The sequence below is a fragment of the Hyla sarda genome, chromosome 1, assembly GCF_029499605.1.
Source record: "Hyla sarda isolate aHylSar1 chromosome 1, aHylSar1.hap1, whole genome shotgun sequence".
In the NCBI taxonomy this organism is placed as follows: Eukaryota; Metazoa; Chordata; class Amphibia; order Anura; family Hylidae; genus Hyla; species Hyla sarda.
In genome coordinates this window covers 195,398,676-195,417,681 of record NC_079189.1, presented here as the reverse complement: position 1 = coordinate 195,417,681, position 19,006 = coordinate 195,398,676, and the positions used below count along the sequence as shown (strand labels likewise).

The following is a 19,006-nucleotide window of genomic DNA, read 5'->3' as shown; positions in this document are numbered from 1 at the left end:
GTGGAAGTGGAACCACATCAACTCCGCATAGAGTTACATAGCAGGGTCACTGAGGCAAATAAGGAAATATTTATTAAAATCTGTGCAGAGGAAAAGTGGAGCAGCTGCCCAAAGCAACCAATCAGATCGCTACTTTAATTTAAAAAAAAAAAAGAATTGTAAAAAATTGGTTGGTTTGCCTCTGCACGGGTTTTGATGATTTCTTCCAAGTACATAGAAGTCATAAACACTTTACTAACTCAATAACTGCAGAGTTCTAAACATCATCTGACAAGAACTGAAGGTTCACGGGAGCAGTTTCCTTTGCCAAGCACCTGCGTGCAAGCCTTACATCACCAAGCACAATGCCAAGTTTTGGTCGGAGTGGAGTAAAGCATGTCTCCACTGGTCTCTGGAGCAGTGGAGTGGTGGTGAATCACACTTCTCTAACTTGTAATATAAAGGACACGACTGGGTTTGGTGAATGCCAGAAGAACGTTCCCTGCCTGACCACACTGTGCCAGGAGGGATAATGCTATGGGGTTGTTCTTCATAGATTGGCTAGGCCCCTTAATTTCAGTGAAGGAAAATCTTAATGCTACACCAGAGCCCTGACCTAAGCCCTACTAAACACTTTGGGATGAACTAGAATGGAGATTCTGATCCAGGCTGTCTTGTCTAACATCAGTATAGGACTCTTCTGGATGAACAATTGTCAGACACATTAAAAAAAAAAAAAAAAAAAACTTTAAGGAAGTCTACCCAGAAAAGTCGACGGAGAGTGGGTAGATAAAAAGTGGAGAATTTGCGTAGAGCGCTCCTGCTGTCAAGGATGGACTCAGAATGCCACGGTTGCACAGGACAAATTTATTGAAATATTCCATACTTGACAGCAGGAGCGCTCTACGCAAATTTCCCACTTTTTATCTACCCACTCTCCGTCGATTATTCCGTACCCTAAGGGACACGGATAGGGGAGATAGAGCTACATACTGCACCCATTGACCTCCACCCAAACCTTCCACAGTGCTTGACCTACACTGTTACACACTACCAGCAGGTCGGTCCAGCACATTAGGTGAGGTGGTGGGTCCCTTCCTTCTACCGCACGTCAACATACGAGAGAGCGCCCCTCTTTTTGTCTTTCCTCTGTTCCCTTCCCAGAAAAGTTGAGGCTATTAAAAGGAATCAAGCCTGGTTACCGTAACGGAAAGTTTTATTTTGTAAACTGCACTGAACTATGCCTTGTGATTGGCTCATAAAATGCTCTACCATGCCAAATTATTGCACAAGCCTCATTTGCATGAAAATGTGTGACTATTTGATACAAATCTATCCAAAGATGAACAAAATACACATGTATGAAAAAATTGTATTTACAGTTTGATGATTGGTGTCCCCATTCCTCCAATATTTCTGGATATGCAAATGAAGGATCTTGGTGCACTGTGAAGTTTCCTTCCCTGTGCTGATCGTCCTCTGCTGCGGAATGGAGCTCCAATCTGCAACTAGACCTCTCTTCTCTGTTGTGTCATCCCTTGTGAGCAGAGAGATTTCTTGTCATATTGCGGGTGGCCATGGCTGCGCATGCGCAATTGTAGCTATATGCTATATGGAGACACAAAGTGAAATCTCTCTGCTCGCAAAAGTGGAGAAGAGGGGTCTAGATGCAGAGTGGAGCTCCATTCTGCAGTGGAGGATCAGCAGAGAGGACAAGGAGTCACAGTGCACCAAGCACCTTTATTTGCATAGCCAGAAAACCAAGAATATAGGGGAAACGGAAGCACCTATCAAACGGTAAGTACCATCATCATCAGCATCATCTGCACTACAAACCTATACCAAGAGGTTAGTGCAGGTGATGCTGATGACAGATTCCTTTTAATATATATATATATATATATATATATATATATATATATATATATATATATATATATATATATATATATAGCTTCATCCATACATCATAATACCACCATTTGTATTTCAATACTCTCTAATTTTGCTCACATTATAAACTTTAACAGAACACTGCAATGTAGAGTTCAAATAATCAAACTATGTGCAAATAGGTAACAAAAACAACAAATGTGACCCTACCCTAAAAGAGGTTGTCCAAGATAAATATATAATTACAGAGTTCATTAAACCTAACTACTCTATCCATGATTAAGCTACTCCAGTACTCCATGCTGCCTTAGTTTACAGAAGTCGGACCCCGGCGATCAGACACATCCTGTGGATAGAGCATAGGTTTAGTTCCCTCGATTACCCCTTTAACAAGCTCTGCTTAAAATCAATAATGAATATACACATTGTTGTAATATATCTCTTTATCCTATTATGTGGTTCCTTTCCAGCTCCTCCCCTCCTGAGCTCATCATTTACTCTGAAAAATGTCTCGAGATGGACCAGATCACTAACGCATTAGCCTATATGCTTCCCACAGAAGTCTATGAACAGGGGATTGGGTGGAGAGAGAAGGAAGCAGACAAACACAGAAATGAACTTGTGACGTTTAGATTTTACTCCAGTGCTTTTTTCACCGCTTAGGCTATGTTAAGGTTTAAAGGTTTGTAGTATATGTGTGGTATATGTCAGCAAATCTCTCCTTCGCTCATGTGTCCAGCAAAATAGTATGGTATAACTTAGAAATGGATGAACACAGACATTTAACCCAATGGACCAGTGTGGGGGTCACTGGCCTAAGTGCTGCTGTAACTAGTGACATGCTGAACGGACAGTTCCTGTGTGGAAATCACAGGAACCAGTGGTGAACACCAGCCATTGGAAGGGCAGCTACAGATAATCATTGCAAGTATGGGACTGGAATACCACTTTAATACAAAAGTTATATATATTTTTCAATATTTTTCAATATTGTACCTGTCAATATAGTACCTGTCACCAAATAAAAATTTTAATAATAGTGTTCCTTGTGTAATAAGCAGACACTTTCCCATTCACTTTTTTTTTTTTAATTATCAACATAAATATGTTTAAAATGTAATAGAAAAAATGGCTACTAGGTGGCTCTGTTCTGTTCCCTGCTACAATTAAAACAGTGAGTTTGGTCTCCCCCCGGCCTGGCAGGAGTCCAAACTCAGGAAGTGCTTCTGGCTGAACTGAGCTTGATTGACAGCTGCACAGAAAGTGAAAGCTCCACAGATTCTCACAGAAAGCTGCAGAGCTTGAAGTCTTCTAATCATCACAGCATTGCAACCATGTGAGGGCTGAAGTGGTCCCTCAGCAGGCTTCAGTGATGTCATGCCTGCTAGGAAATGCCCACTTTCTGCTGCTTCTGTGAGCAAGAAGAAAGGCAAGATACACAGTTTTTTAAAGCTCTGAATTTTTTTTAAGGGCTAGAGGGGTGTTAGGAGTAGTGAGGGAACATAGTCTGAGTTAGTTTAGAACTGTTTATTTGGTGACAGGTACTTTTTAAATTGGCAATCTAATGATATTTACAGCATATGCATAGGCTATACCATAGCTATTTTATACTACTTTATAGAGGGACACTTCATTAGCAAGAGAAAGGGGTCTCCCTTCCACTGTGCTTAAAGGGGTACAAAGGTGGAAAACCCTTTTTTTTTTTTTAAATCAACTGGTGCCAGAAAGTAAAACAGATTTGTAAATGACTTCTATTTAAAAATCTTAATCCTTCCAGTACTTATCAGCTGTTTTAAAATACAGAGAGTTATTTTCTTTTTGAATCTCTTTTCTGTCTGTCCACAGTGCTCTCTGCTGACACCTCTATCCATGTCAGGAACTGTCTAGAGCACGATAGGTTTGCTATGCTATTACAGTTCATGACATGGACAGAGGAGTCAGCAGAAAGCACTGTGGCCAGACAGAAAAGAAATTAAAAAAGAAAAAAAAAACTTCCTCTGTATTGTTCAGCAGCTGATAAGTACTGGAATGATTAAGATTTTTACATAGAAGTAATTATACAAATCTGATTAACTTTCTGGCACCAGTTGTTTAAAAAAAATAAAAATGTTTTCCACCGGAGTACCCCTTTAAAGGGGTTATCCAGGAAAAAACTTTTGTTATATATATCAACTGGTTTCAGAAAGTTAAACAGATTTGTAAATTAATTCTATTAAAAATTATTCATCCTTTCAGTACTTATGAGCTTCTGAAGTTAAGGTTGTTCTTTTCTGTCTAAGTCTCTGATGACACGTGTCTTGGGAACCGCCCAGTTTAGAAGAAAATCCCCGTAGCAAACCTCTTCTAAACTGGGCGGTTCCCGAGACACGTGTCATCAGAGAGCACTTAGACAGAAAATAACTCAACTTCAGAAGCTCATAAGTACTGAAAGGATGAAGATTTTTTAATAGAAGTAATTTACAAATTTGTTTAACTTTCCGGAGCCAGTTGATATATAAAAAAAAAGTTTTTTCCTGGATAACCCCTTCAAGTTTATGATTGCTAGTTTAAGCCACAAATAAGAGCGTAAAATTAGAAGATCTGGCTACACATTAGGGATCGACTGATTATCGGTATGGCCGATATTATCGGCCGATAATCCCGATTTTGGGCATTTTTGGGTATCGGCAATAACCTTGCCGATAAGCCGATAATGCACCGCCCCCAGCCCCGCGATCGACCTCCCCCGACCTGCCGCACCGCGACCGCCCCCCCCCCCCCCCCCCCCCCCCCTGCCAGGCCAGCAGGAGTCCAAAGTCTGTCCAAGAGATGGGGGAAATGTGCCCTGGACAAGTAAGGAGACACCTACTGGCAGCTTTTTGAAACACAAATAAGTGCCGTTTAAGTTAATCACCACCAGACTGATTCTCTGAATTGTCAGACAAACTATAAACCCTCATATCTCAGGAAAAGAAGGTGTAAAAGGTGTGTGATCAGGAAACCCAAAGCTACCTAATGATAATGCAATCACATTTTTGGGGGGTTGGTCACAGTCTTTTTTTTTTTTTTTTTTTTTTACATGCTGCTGCTAACAATGGCTACAAAGTCACAGACTTTACCAATAAAGTTGTTTCCATGCCTTTATGCCCCGGCTGCCAGAATAAAAAAATAAGCATTAACTTACCTTATTTATCGGTGTATAACATGGACTTTTATAACTAAAATATGAAGCTGAAACCCTACTTGCTTGTTAAATATCAATAAAACCAAGGACAGGGCTTTTCAAGCTGGGTGTCCCGCAGCAGCTGCCGCTGGTCACAGTTCTAAATTGCCACAGCCAGGCTGATCATTTTGAACAAGCAGCCGGTGCCGGGTCACTTTAAATCAATGACCAGTGGTGGCTGCAGGGACTGACAAGTGACTTCCTTTGGGCGGCTCCTCAGCATGACCTCAGGGACGTCACGTCAGTCCCTTTAGTCACTGCTGTTCACTGATTTAAAGTGACCGGGCGCTGGCTGCTTGTTCAAGATGGCCGCTGCAATTTGGAACAGTGACCAGCAGTGTTGCACTGAGCACTCACTCAGCCCAAGATGCTGCCTAAACCAGAGCCTTCTGGAGACAAGCAGGGGAGCAGACGGAGGAGGAGGAGGAGGGGGGAAATCACAGACTGAGGAGGAGGGGGGATAAGATTTGGCACAGGGGGGGGGGATCAGACTAAGGAGGAGGGGGAAATATGTGGCAAATGGGGGGAATTATGTGGCATTAAGTTAAGAGCTTCATAGTAATTCATTTAAAATGATTGTTTTTTATTTTAAATGAGGATGTGTGTTATACACCATTGAGTGTTCTAGGCTGATAAATACGGTACCTTCCATAGATCCTGCAGTGCCTCTGATCTATCCATCCAGTCCTCCACCCCTGGTCCTCTTACGGCTTTTGGAGCCTAACAGGTCACGTTGTGGCTCAGCTAATCACTGGTCTCAGCAGTGCTCCTCCTTGGCCAGTGATAGGCTAAGGAGCAGGGTCATTATTCCAGCCCCCGGGCATAATGGTTAAAAAAATTCACTGGAGTTCTACTTTAAAGATATGTCTATCATAAACAATCTTTTCTGTTGTTTACCATAAACCTATCATCTAACTGTATTGCATGCCTTGGGCAATTCCAGTGTCTGAATAACACAACTCGTCTCATTATGTTGTGCGCTCACTTGGCGTTGATGTCTTCCTATTATACAGAGATTGTGACACACAACAGAGATACCACACTGTACAAGCTTCATTTTTCTTCTTAGAAAATGCATATCTATCTAATCAACAACTGATGTCTTGTACAGATTCAGATAGAGGCTCACATGTCACTTTAAGATTCATATCGAGAGACATCACAGTGAAAACTAATGAGGTCTGTATTCCCAATGCCTAAATGCTTATTTTCCAAAAGACACTGCTACTACGGCTGGGGGGGGGGGGTATACCGGTTCATACCGAATATTTTGGGCTGCACGATATGAATTTCCCCCCATACCGCAATACCGGTTGGGCCCCTCCCCCTCGGGAATGTATTATCAGCCCAGCGCAGCGCTGTCCTCACATCGGGGAACTAACCCTATGTTACCCGCCAGTGCTGTTCTGCCCCCCCCTCCCAATTAATGATCAGCCCAGCGGGGTACTACTCAGATGTCAAGCACTGCCCTCCTCCTCTTTGTTGGGGGCCGCCGGGCGCTGGAACTCACTGTACGCCAGTGGTCTCCAACCTGCGGCCCTCCAGCCGTTGGCTGTCCGGGCATGCTGGGAGTTGTAGTTTTGCAACAGCTGGAGGTAATAAGATAGAGCTAGACTGTAAAGCTACTGTTTTAGGAAATAAAGTATAATATATATTCTTTAAATTGTGGTAAACTAAAGAGAAGTCATCTATAAAGCTATAGTGGCTTGTGATATTAAATAAAATATTGTTACATGAATCCTTACAAGGTCTCTAAGACCATACTAAACCTAACGATTGAGGATGGTTTACATTAATAATGCAACCTCGAAGATTTCATCTAAACATATAGATTTCTTAAAAAGAGTCCCCTTTAACTGCCTGAACTACCATGAAATGGTTACAATAACCCAGCAAACTAACTCTCTTTAAAGCGGTACTCGGCCCCGCCGCTGGGGACCCCCCCATAACATAGCAAGCAGCACCCACCTGTAACTGCTTCCGGAAGTGCTCTCAGGCTAATTCCTCCTGACCATGGGGACGGAAGATAGTGACGTCATGACTCTGCCCCTGTGTGATGTTACGCCCCGCCCCCTCAATGCAAGTCTATGGGAGGGGGCTTGACAGCCGTCACGCCCCCTCCCATACTTTCATTGAGGGGGGTGGGGCGTGACATCACACGGGGGCGGAGTCGTGACGTCCCCGTCCTTTGGATAGGGGATAAGATGTCTAGGGGCGGAGTACCCCTTTAAAATGCTTAGGTGTTTTTAGAGAAACTGTTGTTTTAAAGGGGTTATCCAGGGAAAAAACTATTATATTTATATTATATTTATATTATATTTATATTATATTTATATTTATATTATATATATATCTATATATCTATATATATCTATATATATATCTATATATATATCTATATATATATCTATATATATATCTATATATATATCTATATATATATCTCTATATATATATATATATATATATATATATAATATATATATATATATATAATATATATATATATATATATATATATATATATATATATATATATATATATATATATATATATATATATATATATATATATATATATATATATATATATATATATATATATATATATATATCTCAACTGGCTCCAGAAAGTTAAACAGATTTGTAAATTGCTTCTATTAAAAAATCTTAATCCTTTCAGTACTTATGAGCTTCTGAATTTAAGGTTGTTCTTTTCTGTCTAAGTCCTCTCTGATGACACGTGTCTCGGGAAACGCCCAGTTTAGAAGCAAATCCCCATAGCAAATCTCTTCTAAACTGGGCGTTTTCCGAGACAGGTGTCATCAGAGAGGATTTAGACAGAAAAGAACAACTTTAACTCATAAGTGCTGAAAGGATTAAGATTTTTTAATAAAAGTAATTTACAAATCTGTTTAATTTTCTGGAGCCAGTTGATTATATATATATATATATATATATATATATATATATATATATATATATATATATATATAAAGTTTTTTCCTGGAATACCCCTTTAAAAGCCACGGGGAACAGGTTACTTTTAAAATGTCTCAAACACCCGAGCAATTTGTTGTTTGTTGTTTGACTGAACCCTGACACTGTTTTATACTGCCTGAGATACATGTGTATGGAGATAAAATTTGTTAAATGATAGAATAGGGGATAACTTGTGGATCGGTGGGGTCCAACCCCTGCCAATCTCAGAATGTTACTGCTACTGGCCCCCTTTATTTTCCTTCCAAACGTTGCCACTTTTTGCATCTTTTCACCTAAAAAAAATAAAAAATCATTTAGCCCCCTCTCCTTAGCTTGTGGCTAACTGCTATGAAATTATAGATGTCAATGATATGCCAAAAAGTAGTGAGGCTAGAGAAACAGCTGCCTGAATGCAAAGAAGCAGAATGACTTCCTCGTGTTTCCGTAGGAAAACCACAACAAGTAAAAAAAATATATATATATATATATTTCTTTATCTATTAGCAAGGGGCATGACAGTGGAGGATGCTAGAAATATAAATTCCCATTGGTAAGAGATACATTTCTAATGTTTGGGCAAGTAACACTACACAAAAAAGGATAGCCTGGTCTGACTTGCCCATAGCAACCAATTTTTATTTTGCTTTAAAGGAGATGTCCGGTGCTCACTTTTCTTATTTTATCCATTCCGGGCTGAAAAATAAAAGAAAACAAATTTTCTCTTACCTGCCTAGGCTCCCCCGATGCTTCAGTACAGGTGTTCGGTCCCCGGGCTGTATTCTTTTTACTTCCTGTTAGCCCGGCACGTCACACGGAGCTTCAACCTATCTCCGGCTGCAGCAATGTCCCGCCTCGGCCAGTGATAGGCTGAAGCTCCGTGTGACGTGCCGGGCTAACAGGAAGTAAGAAGAATACAGCCCGGGGACCGAACACCTGTACCAGAACACCGGGGGAGCGTAGGCAGGCAAGAGGAAGCTTATTTTCTTTTTTTTTTTTGCAGTCCGGAACGGATACAATAAGAAAAGTGAGCACCGGACATGTCCTTTAAAATGAAAGCTGTGCTGTGATGGGCTGTTACGAGGAAAACTGGACCAAGTTTTTTTCTCAGACAGATTGCTAAATCTGGGTCTGTGTTATTTTTTAATTTGGTTCTGATTTTTTAAATATTAAAGAATCATTCCAAATCTCCTCTCTTTCTTTATAAAATGCACACTCTCTAGACCACCAGTACTCTCAATTTCCTTTGTTTAGTGTAACTGGGCCATGTGATCACTAGCCTGACCTACAGAAAATCACTGGTTTTAATGTGTCAGAGAAAATGGTTAGTCCTGGGTCAGCTGACTTCCTGTAAACCACAGGATGACATCATCACCTATTAAAGATGAAGCTGGGTGTGAGCAGTCAGAAAAGATTTATGAAGCTGCCTTTGCCATTTCTATGACAGGGTTTCCCAAATACATGGATGCTGCGAGGCACCCTGGTAGGCAAAACACTGCTCTATGGAATCAGGATACATAGTAGTTCTGCACCTCCACATAAATGGTGCCATGTACCGTGTTTCTCCTAAAATAAGACCGGGTCTTATATTAATTTTAGTCACGAAAAACACACGAGGGCTTATTTTCAGGGTAGGGCTTATTTATTTATGGGGGGCTGCAGGAGTGTGGAGGATGGGGGGCTGTGGGAATGTGGAGGATGGGGGCTGAGGGAGAATGGGGGGCTGTGGGAGTGTGGAGGATGGGGGGGCTGTAGCAGTGTGGAGGATGGGGGGCTGTAGCAGTGTGGAGGATGGGGGTCTGTAGCAGTGTGGAGGATGCTGCACCCCCCCATCTTCCACACTGCTACAGCCCCCCATCCTCCCACAGCCCCCCATCCTCCACACTGCTATACAGCCCCCCTCCTCCCGCAGCCCCCCATCCTCCACACTCCTGCAGCCCCCCCATCCTCCACACTGCTACAGCCCCCATCCTCCCCTTCCCCCGTCTTCCTCCACACTTCTACAGTGCTCCCCACCCCTCTGCCATAATAAACCAGCACTTCCCCACCTTCATAGCATCCGCAACTGAAGCTGCAGCTCTCGGCGGCGACGGGATCTCCTTCTGCTGCTTACCAGTAGCAGCCGGGGCAGGGACACGTCCATGACGTCGGGCGTGCATACGCACAGACGTTTTAAACTGGCAGCGTCCCTGCCCCGGCTCATTTAACTTGCCAAGAGACCAGCCAAAGGGGGAGGGAGGGGAGGGGGGCCCGCATTACTGGCGGCCGCGGTCCATTAGTTGAGTACCCCTGGCTCTAGGTCTTATTTTCGGGGTAGGGCTTATATTGCAGCCCACCCCGATAATCCAGCTAGGGCTTATTTTCGGGGTAGGGTGTATTTTCGGGGAAACATGGTAGTATGCAATGTTTACCACGATTTTGTTAAATTTTCAGTAAAAACACAGATTAAATGTAGCAAAAATGCAACAAGTGAACATGTCTAATCTTCATAAAACACCTCAATTGTGATTATTGCTAAAATCACTTCCTCCTCATGACAATATTTCTTTAAAAAAAAAAAAAAAATCTATGAATAAGAAAACACATCAAAATTGCATGTAGTGTGAACTTCTCTCCCACTCACTTATGAATCTAGCCAGGTGATTTAGTTAAAGGATTACTGCAGCCTTATACAACTTATCCCTTATCCGCAGGATAGGGGATAAGTTTCTGACTGCGGGAAGTCTGAACGCTGGGACCCCCCGCAATCTCCTTTATGGGACCCCAGCTCTGCCGCAGCTGTCCCCGTGCAGGAGTAGTACCGGCCACAGCATGACTCCCCCACAATATTTATTTATTTATTTTTTATTTTTTTAAAGATCACCCGTCAGATCCAACAAAAAGAATTTTTTTTTAAATATATCACTCAGTATCTAATCCTGACCATGTACACCTAATTTTTATGTGTCTAGCACCTTTATTTTTTTATTGCACTTTTAATTTAGCTCACTAGTCTGAATTCCTCTCAAAGGGAGGGGGCATGGCCTCAATGTGCAGGTCTCCGCCCCCTCCCTCAGTATGCTGTCTGCTCACATCTCCTCTAACATTAGCAAAGCTACAACTCCCAGCTTGTCCTCACTGACAGTAGCGGAACACAAGTTGACAGTGGGAGGATTTTTCCTCCAGCTCTGAGCCCTGCGCTCACAGCTGTCAATCAAGGAAGTGTGTCCATGACATAGGTGATGATGCATGGACACAGCAGGACTAGTATGTGTCCAAGCAAGCAGAAGGGGGGGGGGGGGGGGGGGGCAGTTGTTTGACTGCCTTTTTCAGTATGAAATACTGAAAATTTTCTAATGTAAGCAATTGCAAAACCTATTGGTTATATATGCTTTACAACATATCAAAAGTTTTTGAATCTGACAGTGCCCATTTAAGTTAGTATAAGATAAAAATTAAAATACAAACTATATAAAAATTGGGTATCGTAATTGAACCTACATTTAACTGTCATTTTAACCGTAAAGTGCATCATGTAGAAATAAAACCCCTTAAAATATGCAAAAATTGTGGGGGAGGTTTTCAAATTTGCCCCACCAATAATTTTTTGGGGCTTTCCTGTAGATTTTGGGTCAAAATTTGTAATTTCCTTACTAAGTAAAATTGGTCATGAAATCAACAAACTCTCATATGGGTCTGTAGATTATGGATTTTAAAAGGAGAGGAAAAAAAACCTGTCATTAACCTGTAAAAGGAAATAGGGCGTACTGGTACGCCCTTGTGTCCTGGTACTTAAAGGGGTACTCCGGTGAAAAACGTTTTTTTTTTTTTTTGTTTGTTTGTTTTTTTTAAATCAACTGGTGCCAGAAAGTTAAACATATTTGTAAATTACTTCTATTAAAAAAATCTTAATACTTCCTGTACTTATTAGCTGCTGAATACTACAGCGGAAATTCTTTTCTTTTTGAAACACAGAGCTGTCTGCTGACATCATGAGCACAGTTCTCACTGCTGACATCTCTGTCCATTTTAGGAACTGCCCAGAACAGCATATGTTTACTATGGGGATTTGCTTTTACGCTGGCAGTTCCTAAAATGGACAGAGATGTCAGCAGAGAGCACTGTGCTCATGATGTCAGCATACAGCTCTGTTTCAAACGGAAAATAATTTCCACTGTAGTATTCAGCAGCTAATAAGTACAGAGCACTTAGACAGAAAAGAACAACCTTGACTTCAAAAGCTCATAAGTACTGAAAGGATTAAGATTTTTTAATTGAAGTAATTTACAAATCTGTTTAACTATCTGGAGCCAGTTGAGATATTATATATATATATATATATATATATATATATATATATATATATATATATATATATATAAAAAAAAGTTTTTTCCTGGATAACCCCTTTAAGTGACTTTGAATCGAGGGCTGGAGATGCACTTTTGTCAGAGCAGTAAGTGTTGGCTACTATTAGCATCCGTATCGCCACTGCTCAGCATTTAACCCTTAGGCTAGGTTCCCGCTGCCGAATTTCCGGGCAGAAAATTTCCGCCCGAAGATTCCGAGTGCGGCCAGCGCTGACTGAATCAGTGAAAATGGGCTGAGTCCTTAAGGGGATTGGGATCGACCGATATTGCTTTTTTAGGGCCGATACCGATAATCTGTGATCTTTGAGGCCGATAGCCGATAATTTATACCGATATTCCCCACCCCCCGACCCCGCAGAAGCCACTGCAGATCAATGATTTAAAGCGGGCGCTTTAAATCAATGAACTGCAGAGGCTTTTGCGGGGCCAGATACCGCCACCCGCTTCTCTCCCCCTGCCTGTCCTGGGGTCCTCCTGAGTCCAACCACCACCGCCGCTGCCCCCCCTGCCTATAAGGGATCAACAGATTATCAGTTTGGCCGATATTATCGGCCGATAATCACGATTTTGGACATTATCAGTATCAGCAATTACCTTGCCGATATACTGATAATGCCCCGCCCCCCGTCCAGAGACGACCGTCGCTGCCCTATTGCCTCCCCCCATCCTCTGCCCACATACCACCACGGCTGCCCCATTGCCTCCCCCCATCCTCTGCCCACATACCTCTGCCCGCATACCGCCACCGCCCCATTGCATCCCCGGTGTTATAATTACCTGTTCCTGGGGTCCGCGATCCTTCTGGCTCCTGTGCTGTTGCTGTGCGCTGCGCAATGACAAGTGACATCTCCAATGAGACGTCAGTGTGCACAGTGACAGCGCAGGACGCCAACGGAGCCAGAACGATCGCGGACCCCGGGAACAGGTAATAACACCGGGGATGGGGGGAGGCGATGGGGCGGCGGCGGTATGTGGGCAGAGGATGGATGGGGTGGTGGAGGAGGCGATGGGGCAACTGTGGTGGTTAGACTCAGGACCCCAGGACAGGCAAGGGGAGAGAAGTAGGCGGCGGCGGCGGTCTCTGGCCCAGCAAAAGCCGCTGCAGTTCATTGATTTAAATCGCCCGCTTTAAATCATTGATCTGCAACGGATTCTGCACCACTGGGGGGGGGGGGTTAAAATAGCCGATGACTTATACTGGAATATCGTTATAAGTTATCGGCCGGAAAGGTGACAGATTATCAGTATCGGCCCGAAAAAAATCGATATCGGTCAATCCCTACTGCCTATTCTCTGGCCAGAGACCGCCGGTGCCCGCTTCTCTCCCCCTTCTGGTCCTGGGGTCCTCCTGAGTCCAAGCACCACCGCCGCTGCCCCCCCCAATCCCTGCTTTTATAATTACCTGTTCCCGGGGTCCGCGTTACTTCTGGCTCCGACGGCGTCCTGAGCTGTCAATGTGCGCACTGCTTGTGATATCGCGTTGAGGACATCACTCGTCATTGCGCAGCGCACAGCAATAGCGCAGGACGCCGCAGGAACCAGAAGTAGCGTGGACCCTGGGAACAGGTAATTATAAAACCGGGGATGGGGGAGGCAATGGAGCAGTGGGGGCAGTGGTCTCTGGTCAGGGGGGGGCATTATCGCCATATCGGCAAAGTAATCGACGATACTGATAACGTCCAAGATCGTGAATATCGGCCAAACCAATAATCGGTCGATCCCTATTTAAAATATAATAGTTATGATCCCGCAGGGTAAATGGCGTGAACTTAATAAATACTGATTTTTAACTATCATATATTCGGGGGAAAAAATTTATAAAAGGCGTTTAAAAAAAGTCTCATTAAAACAAAAATGGTACTGATAAAAACTACAAATGACGTCGCAAAAAAAATGAGCACTGAAACTATATAAATTGGGTATCATTTTAAATCACAGGACCTACAGAATAAAGCAAATGTATGATTTTTACCATAAAGTGCACTGTGTAAAAACCAACAAGTTGCAAAATGGCAATTTCCAAGAAATTTCCACCTGCAGATAATACATTTTTTTGTTTTTTTTTGTTTTTTTTGATTTGCGGTACATTTTATGGTAAAATGAAAGACATCAATTCAAAGTACAAGGGCTTAACGTTTTCTAAAAAACACGTTGGTCAACACAGCGTATTTAAAAAAGACATAAGAACAGTCTGCAAACCCGACATACGGTAGCAATGCTGACCAAAACTAACCATTTAAACCTTTTTGTTACACTTTCAGCAAGATGTTGCTTAGTATTGCAGCATGTCTCCAGTGCAGATCAAAATTTAATTAATTTTGTTTTGTTTTTTTAAACAAAGGCATCTTTATTAAATGGTGTGTATAAAAAAAAAAAAACTAACCTCCCACTAGTAAAACAAATATTGCACAAAAAGGATATTGGTCATATCCTGGACTAGGCGTCTAGTTGAAAAAAAAAGGGTGATGCAGAAAGCCTTGTGGAGGCAGATCCCATACCTGGCATAGGCACTAAATGTGTGCAACAATCTCCATAACACTAGCTTTGATAGAGTAGATCTGCTTGTCTATCAAACAGGGGGCTTCAGAGCAGAAAGGTTGGGGGCACCGCAGACCCCAGGTCACACCTCTTTGACACGCTGCAATAAACTACTTTTCTCGGTGAAATGAAGCAACAAAATGCATAAATAAAGGTATCCAGTATCTTTAATGTGAGCATTATTAGACGTGTCAGCTGTTGAAATCCACCCTACTTCCCAACCTATAAATCAGTGTCATGTAAGGGAATTAGAGCTTCTGTAGACTGTCTCTCCGTCTGGGTTCACATAGGGGCATATGGACAGGGGATGTTCTATCTACTAAAACATTAACACCACTAATTTTTCGGAAAATTTTCGTAAAAGGTTTGTAAAAAAGAAACGTCAACCAGAATTAAAGCTGGAAAATGCATTAATGCCATCCGTGCTCACGTTCTTGCTACTTACCCGTGACTGGTGCATCTATGTCCAGCAAATTTTTTTCCAAGCGGAGAATTGAAGCTCCTTCTGTTATTATACGAAGAGCGACACTTTCCTCGAGCCTTCCTTCTTTCATTAAATGAGCTTTTAATACATCTACACGAGGCTTGCCATCATTGTCAAACACTTCTTTCGCTGTGAGTCTGTGATTTGGCGGAAACGGTACAGCTAGAAGACAAAAACGGGAAAAACAAGTTGGTTAGTTATCCTCTAACCATTATAAAGGGTTTCTTGTTCTACAGATACAACCATTTTTAGGCAAATCAGATTTCCTACTTTTAAGCAAGAACCAAAAATGTATGCCAAGGGGCTGCAGTCTAATAGTGCACACTCATGGAATAACACTTTCCTGCCAAGACCATGTCTACTTCATGGGGCATAGCTGACTAACACACTGTGGTCTCTACAATTAAAATTTACACTAGATTTCCACTAAAATTCCCATTTCGCGACAATTCCTAATAGAATATAATAGATATAGATATATATATATATATAGATATATATATATATATATATATATATATATATATATATATATATATCTATATATCTATATATCTAATGTACACACACACAGTGATCCCTCAACTTACAATGGCCTCAACATACAATAGTTTCAACATGCAATGGTCTTTTCTGGACCATTGTAACTTGAAACCAGACTCAACATACAATTCTATGGACAGTCCAGATCTGTGAAACGTGTAAATGGCGGGAAGAAATGACCAATCAGAATGAGCATTTTACTGGCAAAACCCCTGTATTACTGAAGTGCATGGACTGAATTGCTGTCTGGTAGCGCCCCCTACAGTATTACATGTTCTGTACTATTTACCTGTGCCAGGGTTAGCTGCTCCTTTGGACACAAGGTGGGGGTAGCTCCATTTAACTTTTTTAGGACATTGTGTGTTCTGTACAGGACCCTGAAGAAGTGTCTGTCCTCTACATAGACCAGTGTTTCCCAACAAGGGTGCCTCCAGCTGTTGCAAAACTACAACTCCCAGCATACCCGGACAGCCAAAGGCTGTCCGGGCATGCTGGGAGTTGTAGTTTTGCAACAGCTGGAGGCACCCTGGTTGGAAAACACTGAAATAGACAGTGATTTACAGCTCCCAGCAGATCTTTCTTACTTTTATATCTAAGGACTTGCTTTATCTATATTAGTTATCTACTTATTTTTCTTTAAAGGGGTACTCTGGCGCTTAGACATCTTATCCCCTATCCAAAGGATAGGGGATAAGATGCCTGATTGCGGGGGCCTCGCCGCTGGGGACCCCCGTGATCTTGCACGCAGCACCCCAGTTAAAAACAGTCCCCGAAGCATGTTATATTACCGGCGACCACAGGGCTGGCGGCATGTGACGTCACGCCTCTGCCCCTCAATGCAAGCCTATGGGAGGGGGCGTGACAGCTGTGGATAGGGGATAAGATGTCTAAGCGCAGGAGTACCCCTTTAATCCTCACTTTTTCCTATTTTTTGGATGACATTTTGATGGCTTCAGAACCAGTTATCAGGTTTCCATAGAGTTATGGTCACAACATACAATGGTTTCAACATAAAAATGGTCGTCCTGGAACCAATTAATATTGTAACTTGAGGGACCACTGTGTGTGTATGTGTATATTATTATTATTATTATTATTATTATTATTATTATTATTATTATTATTATTATTATTATTATTATTATTATTATTATTACAGTGATCATCTACATTTTCTGGCAGATGGCTGAACACATTTGGGCCAGTGAGTTGACTCGCTATACCGAGGAAGGTGATGAATTAACATGTTCCATCAGCATTAGGGTGTCTACAAAATTCCCATCTCTAATCCCATAACAAGGAATCATCATTGTAGACTGTATCCCCTAACAGGCCTGCGCTAAGTACTGGACGCACTAAGTTAACACAATATTTATATGGGTCACACAAGTGGCCTTAAGAGATGATAGGTCACATTGTGAGAAAGCTTTCGATGATCACAGGAGAACATTCCTGAATTGATCGCAGCAGTCCATGCTTTAAAAATAATTCTTGTCGAGAGACAACGTATGCGTACTAGCTCTATAAATCATACACAAGATATCCAGAGCTTCTGTTGAATATCATCTGATGCTCAGAAGAATCAAGAGGAAGACCACAGGACACAGAAACAAAGCATGTTTGATCTACCTGGCAATCTATATGAAATATTTGATTTTTAAGACAAATAAACTTATTAAAAGGATGTGGGCTTAGGTTCCAGGGCTCATATAAATAGGATGAATAGCCATCGAGGAGCTGAGGATGCATCACAGCAAGGTTCAATAAAATAATCCTCCTAATTCCCAATTCTAATGCCTGTCCGCACAGTATTGAGATGTGTTTGTTGATGTCACATCAACATAAGACCCGAGCTTAGAAGTGACCTTAGCTTTAATTGGCCTGTCAAAGATCATGTCACCTTACATTAGTCATCCCGCTAATCTGACATCCTCCGAGAAGGGACTATATCCTGTATACTCAACTACGCCTACTGCACCAACACTTATCCTACGTATTCAACTAATGAGAGTCACCACGATCTGTTTATCTACATGGTATGAAAGCCACAATGTACACATCTAGGGAACAAACACCTATGCCATGCTATGCTAAGCTATGCCAAGAGCAACATTCTCATTAAAGCTTTATATGGAGGTGTTAATGTGACCTATCCCAGATTTACACATATAAACAGTACATAAAAAAAAAATCAAGGAAAGAGACTGCAGCACCTGTACTGCACTGTACTTGGTATGAGAGACTGTTTGCCTGGTAACAGGAATAAGTGCACTTCAATAAATGTAACATACATCCCGACATTTAGAGCAATTGGTTCTTTTTTCTTTGAACCTGAGGACATAAGACTCCACACTACACAAGTATACCTTCTGACCTATTGTACCTTACTGTTCTATAAATCAATGAAATGACAGAATAACTCAAATCTTTTCTAAGAAAAGGAACCTTGTAGAAGGTAGCCTCACTGGTATAACTGCCACAGATATCTAGCATACACATCTATGGATTAACTACCGTATATACTCAAGTATAAGCCAATCCAAATATAAGCCGAGGCCCCTAATTTTACCCCAAAAACCCAGGAAAAGTTATTGACTCGACTATAAGCCTAGGGTGGGAAATACATCATGCCCTGTCATCATCACCCCGTCATCATCCCCTAGTGACATTGCCTTGACGACGATGCACAGGGACGTTCATGTGCAGGGACAACCCTGTGCGTCGTCATCAAGGTAACGTCACTAGGCCGGGGCCGGCCTGGAGTGGAGAAGAGGGCCTCCCGGTGACGATGGACAGCCTGCAACGACTAACCCTCCCCACGTACACATATTGGCCAGCATTTATCATTGTAGGTGTAAGTGAAGCATTTATCATTGTAGGTGTAAGTGAAGCATTTTTCTACAACTTTTTTGTGTGCTGGTAATGTGTAGAAGCACCAAATTTATTAATGGTCACAGAGCATTTGATAAATTTTGTGCAGGTCACATCTTCTGAAAATTCTCTCTTCACATACACCAAAAAGCTAAGCTAAGTCTGGGC

General features: G+C 42.0%; 1 protein-coding gene across 4 annotated transcripts in view; it reads right to left on the bottom strand.

Annotated features, from left to right (window-relative positions):
* PPP3CA (protein phosphatase 3 catalytic subunit alpha) overlaps window positions 1–19,006 on the bottom strand; it is a 224,790-nt gene that overhangs the window by 82,076 nt on the left and 123,708 nt on the right. For all 4 annotated transcript variants that reach the window (XM_056566528.1, XM_056566536.1, XM_056566547.1 and 1 more), the window contains exon 2: window positions 15,386–15,586. In XM_056566528.1, coding sequence (XP_056422503.1) covers window positions 15,386–15,586 — 201 coding nt within the window. The remainder of the gene's footprint in view (window positions 1–15,385; window positions 15,587–19,006) is intronic.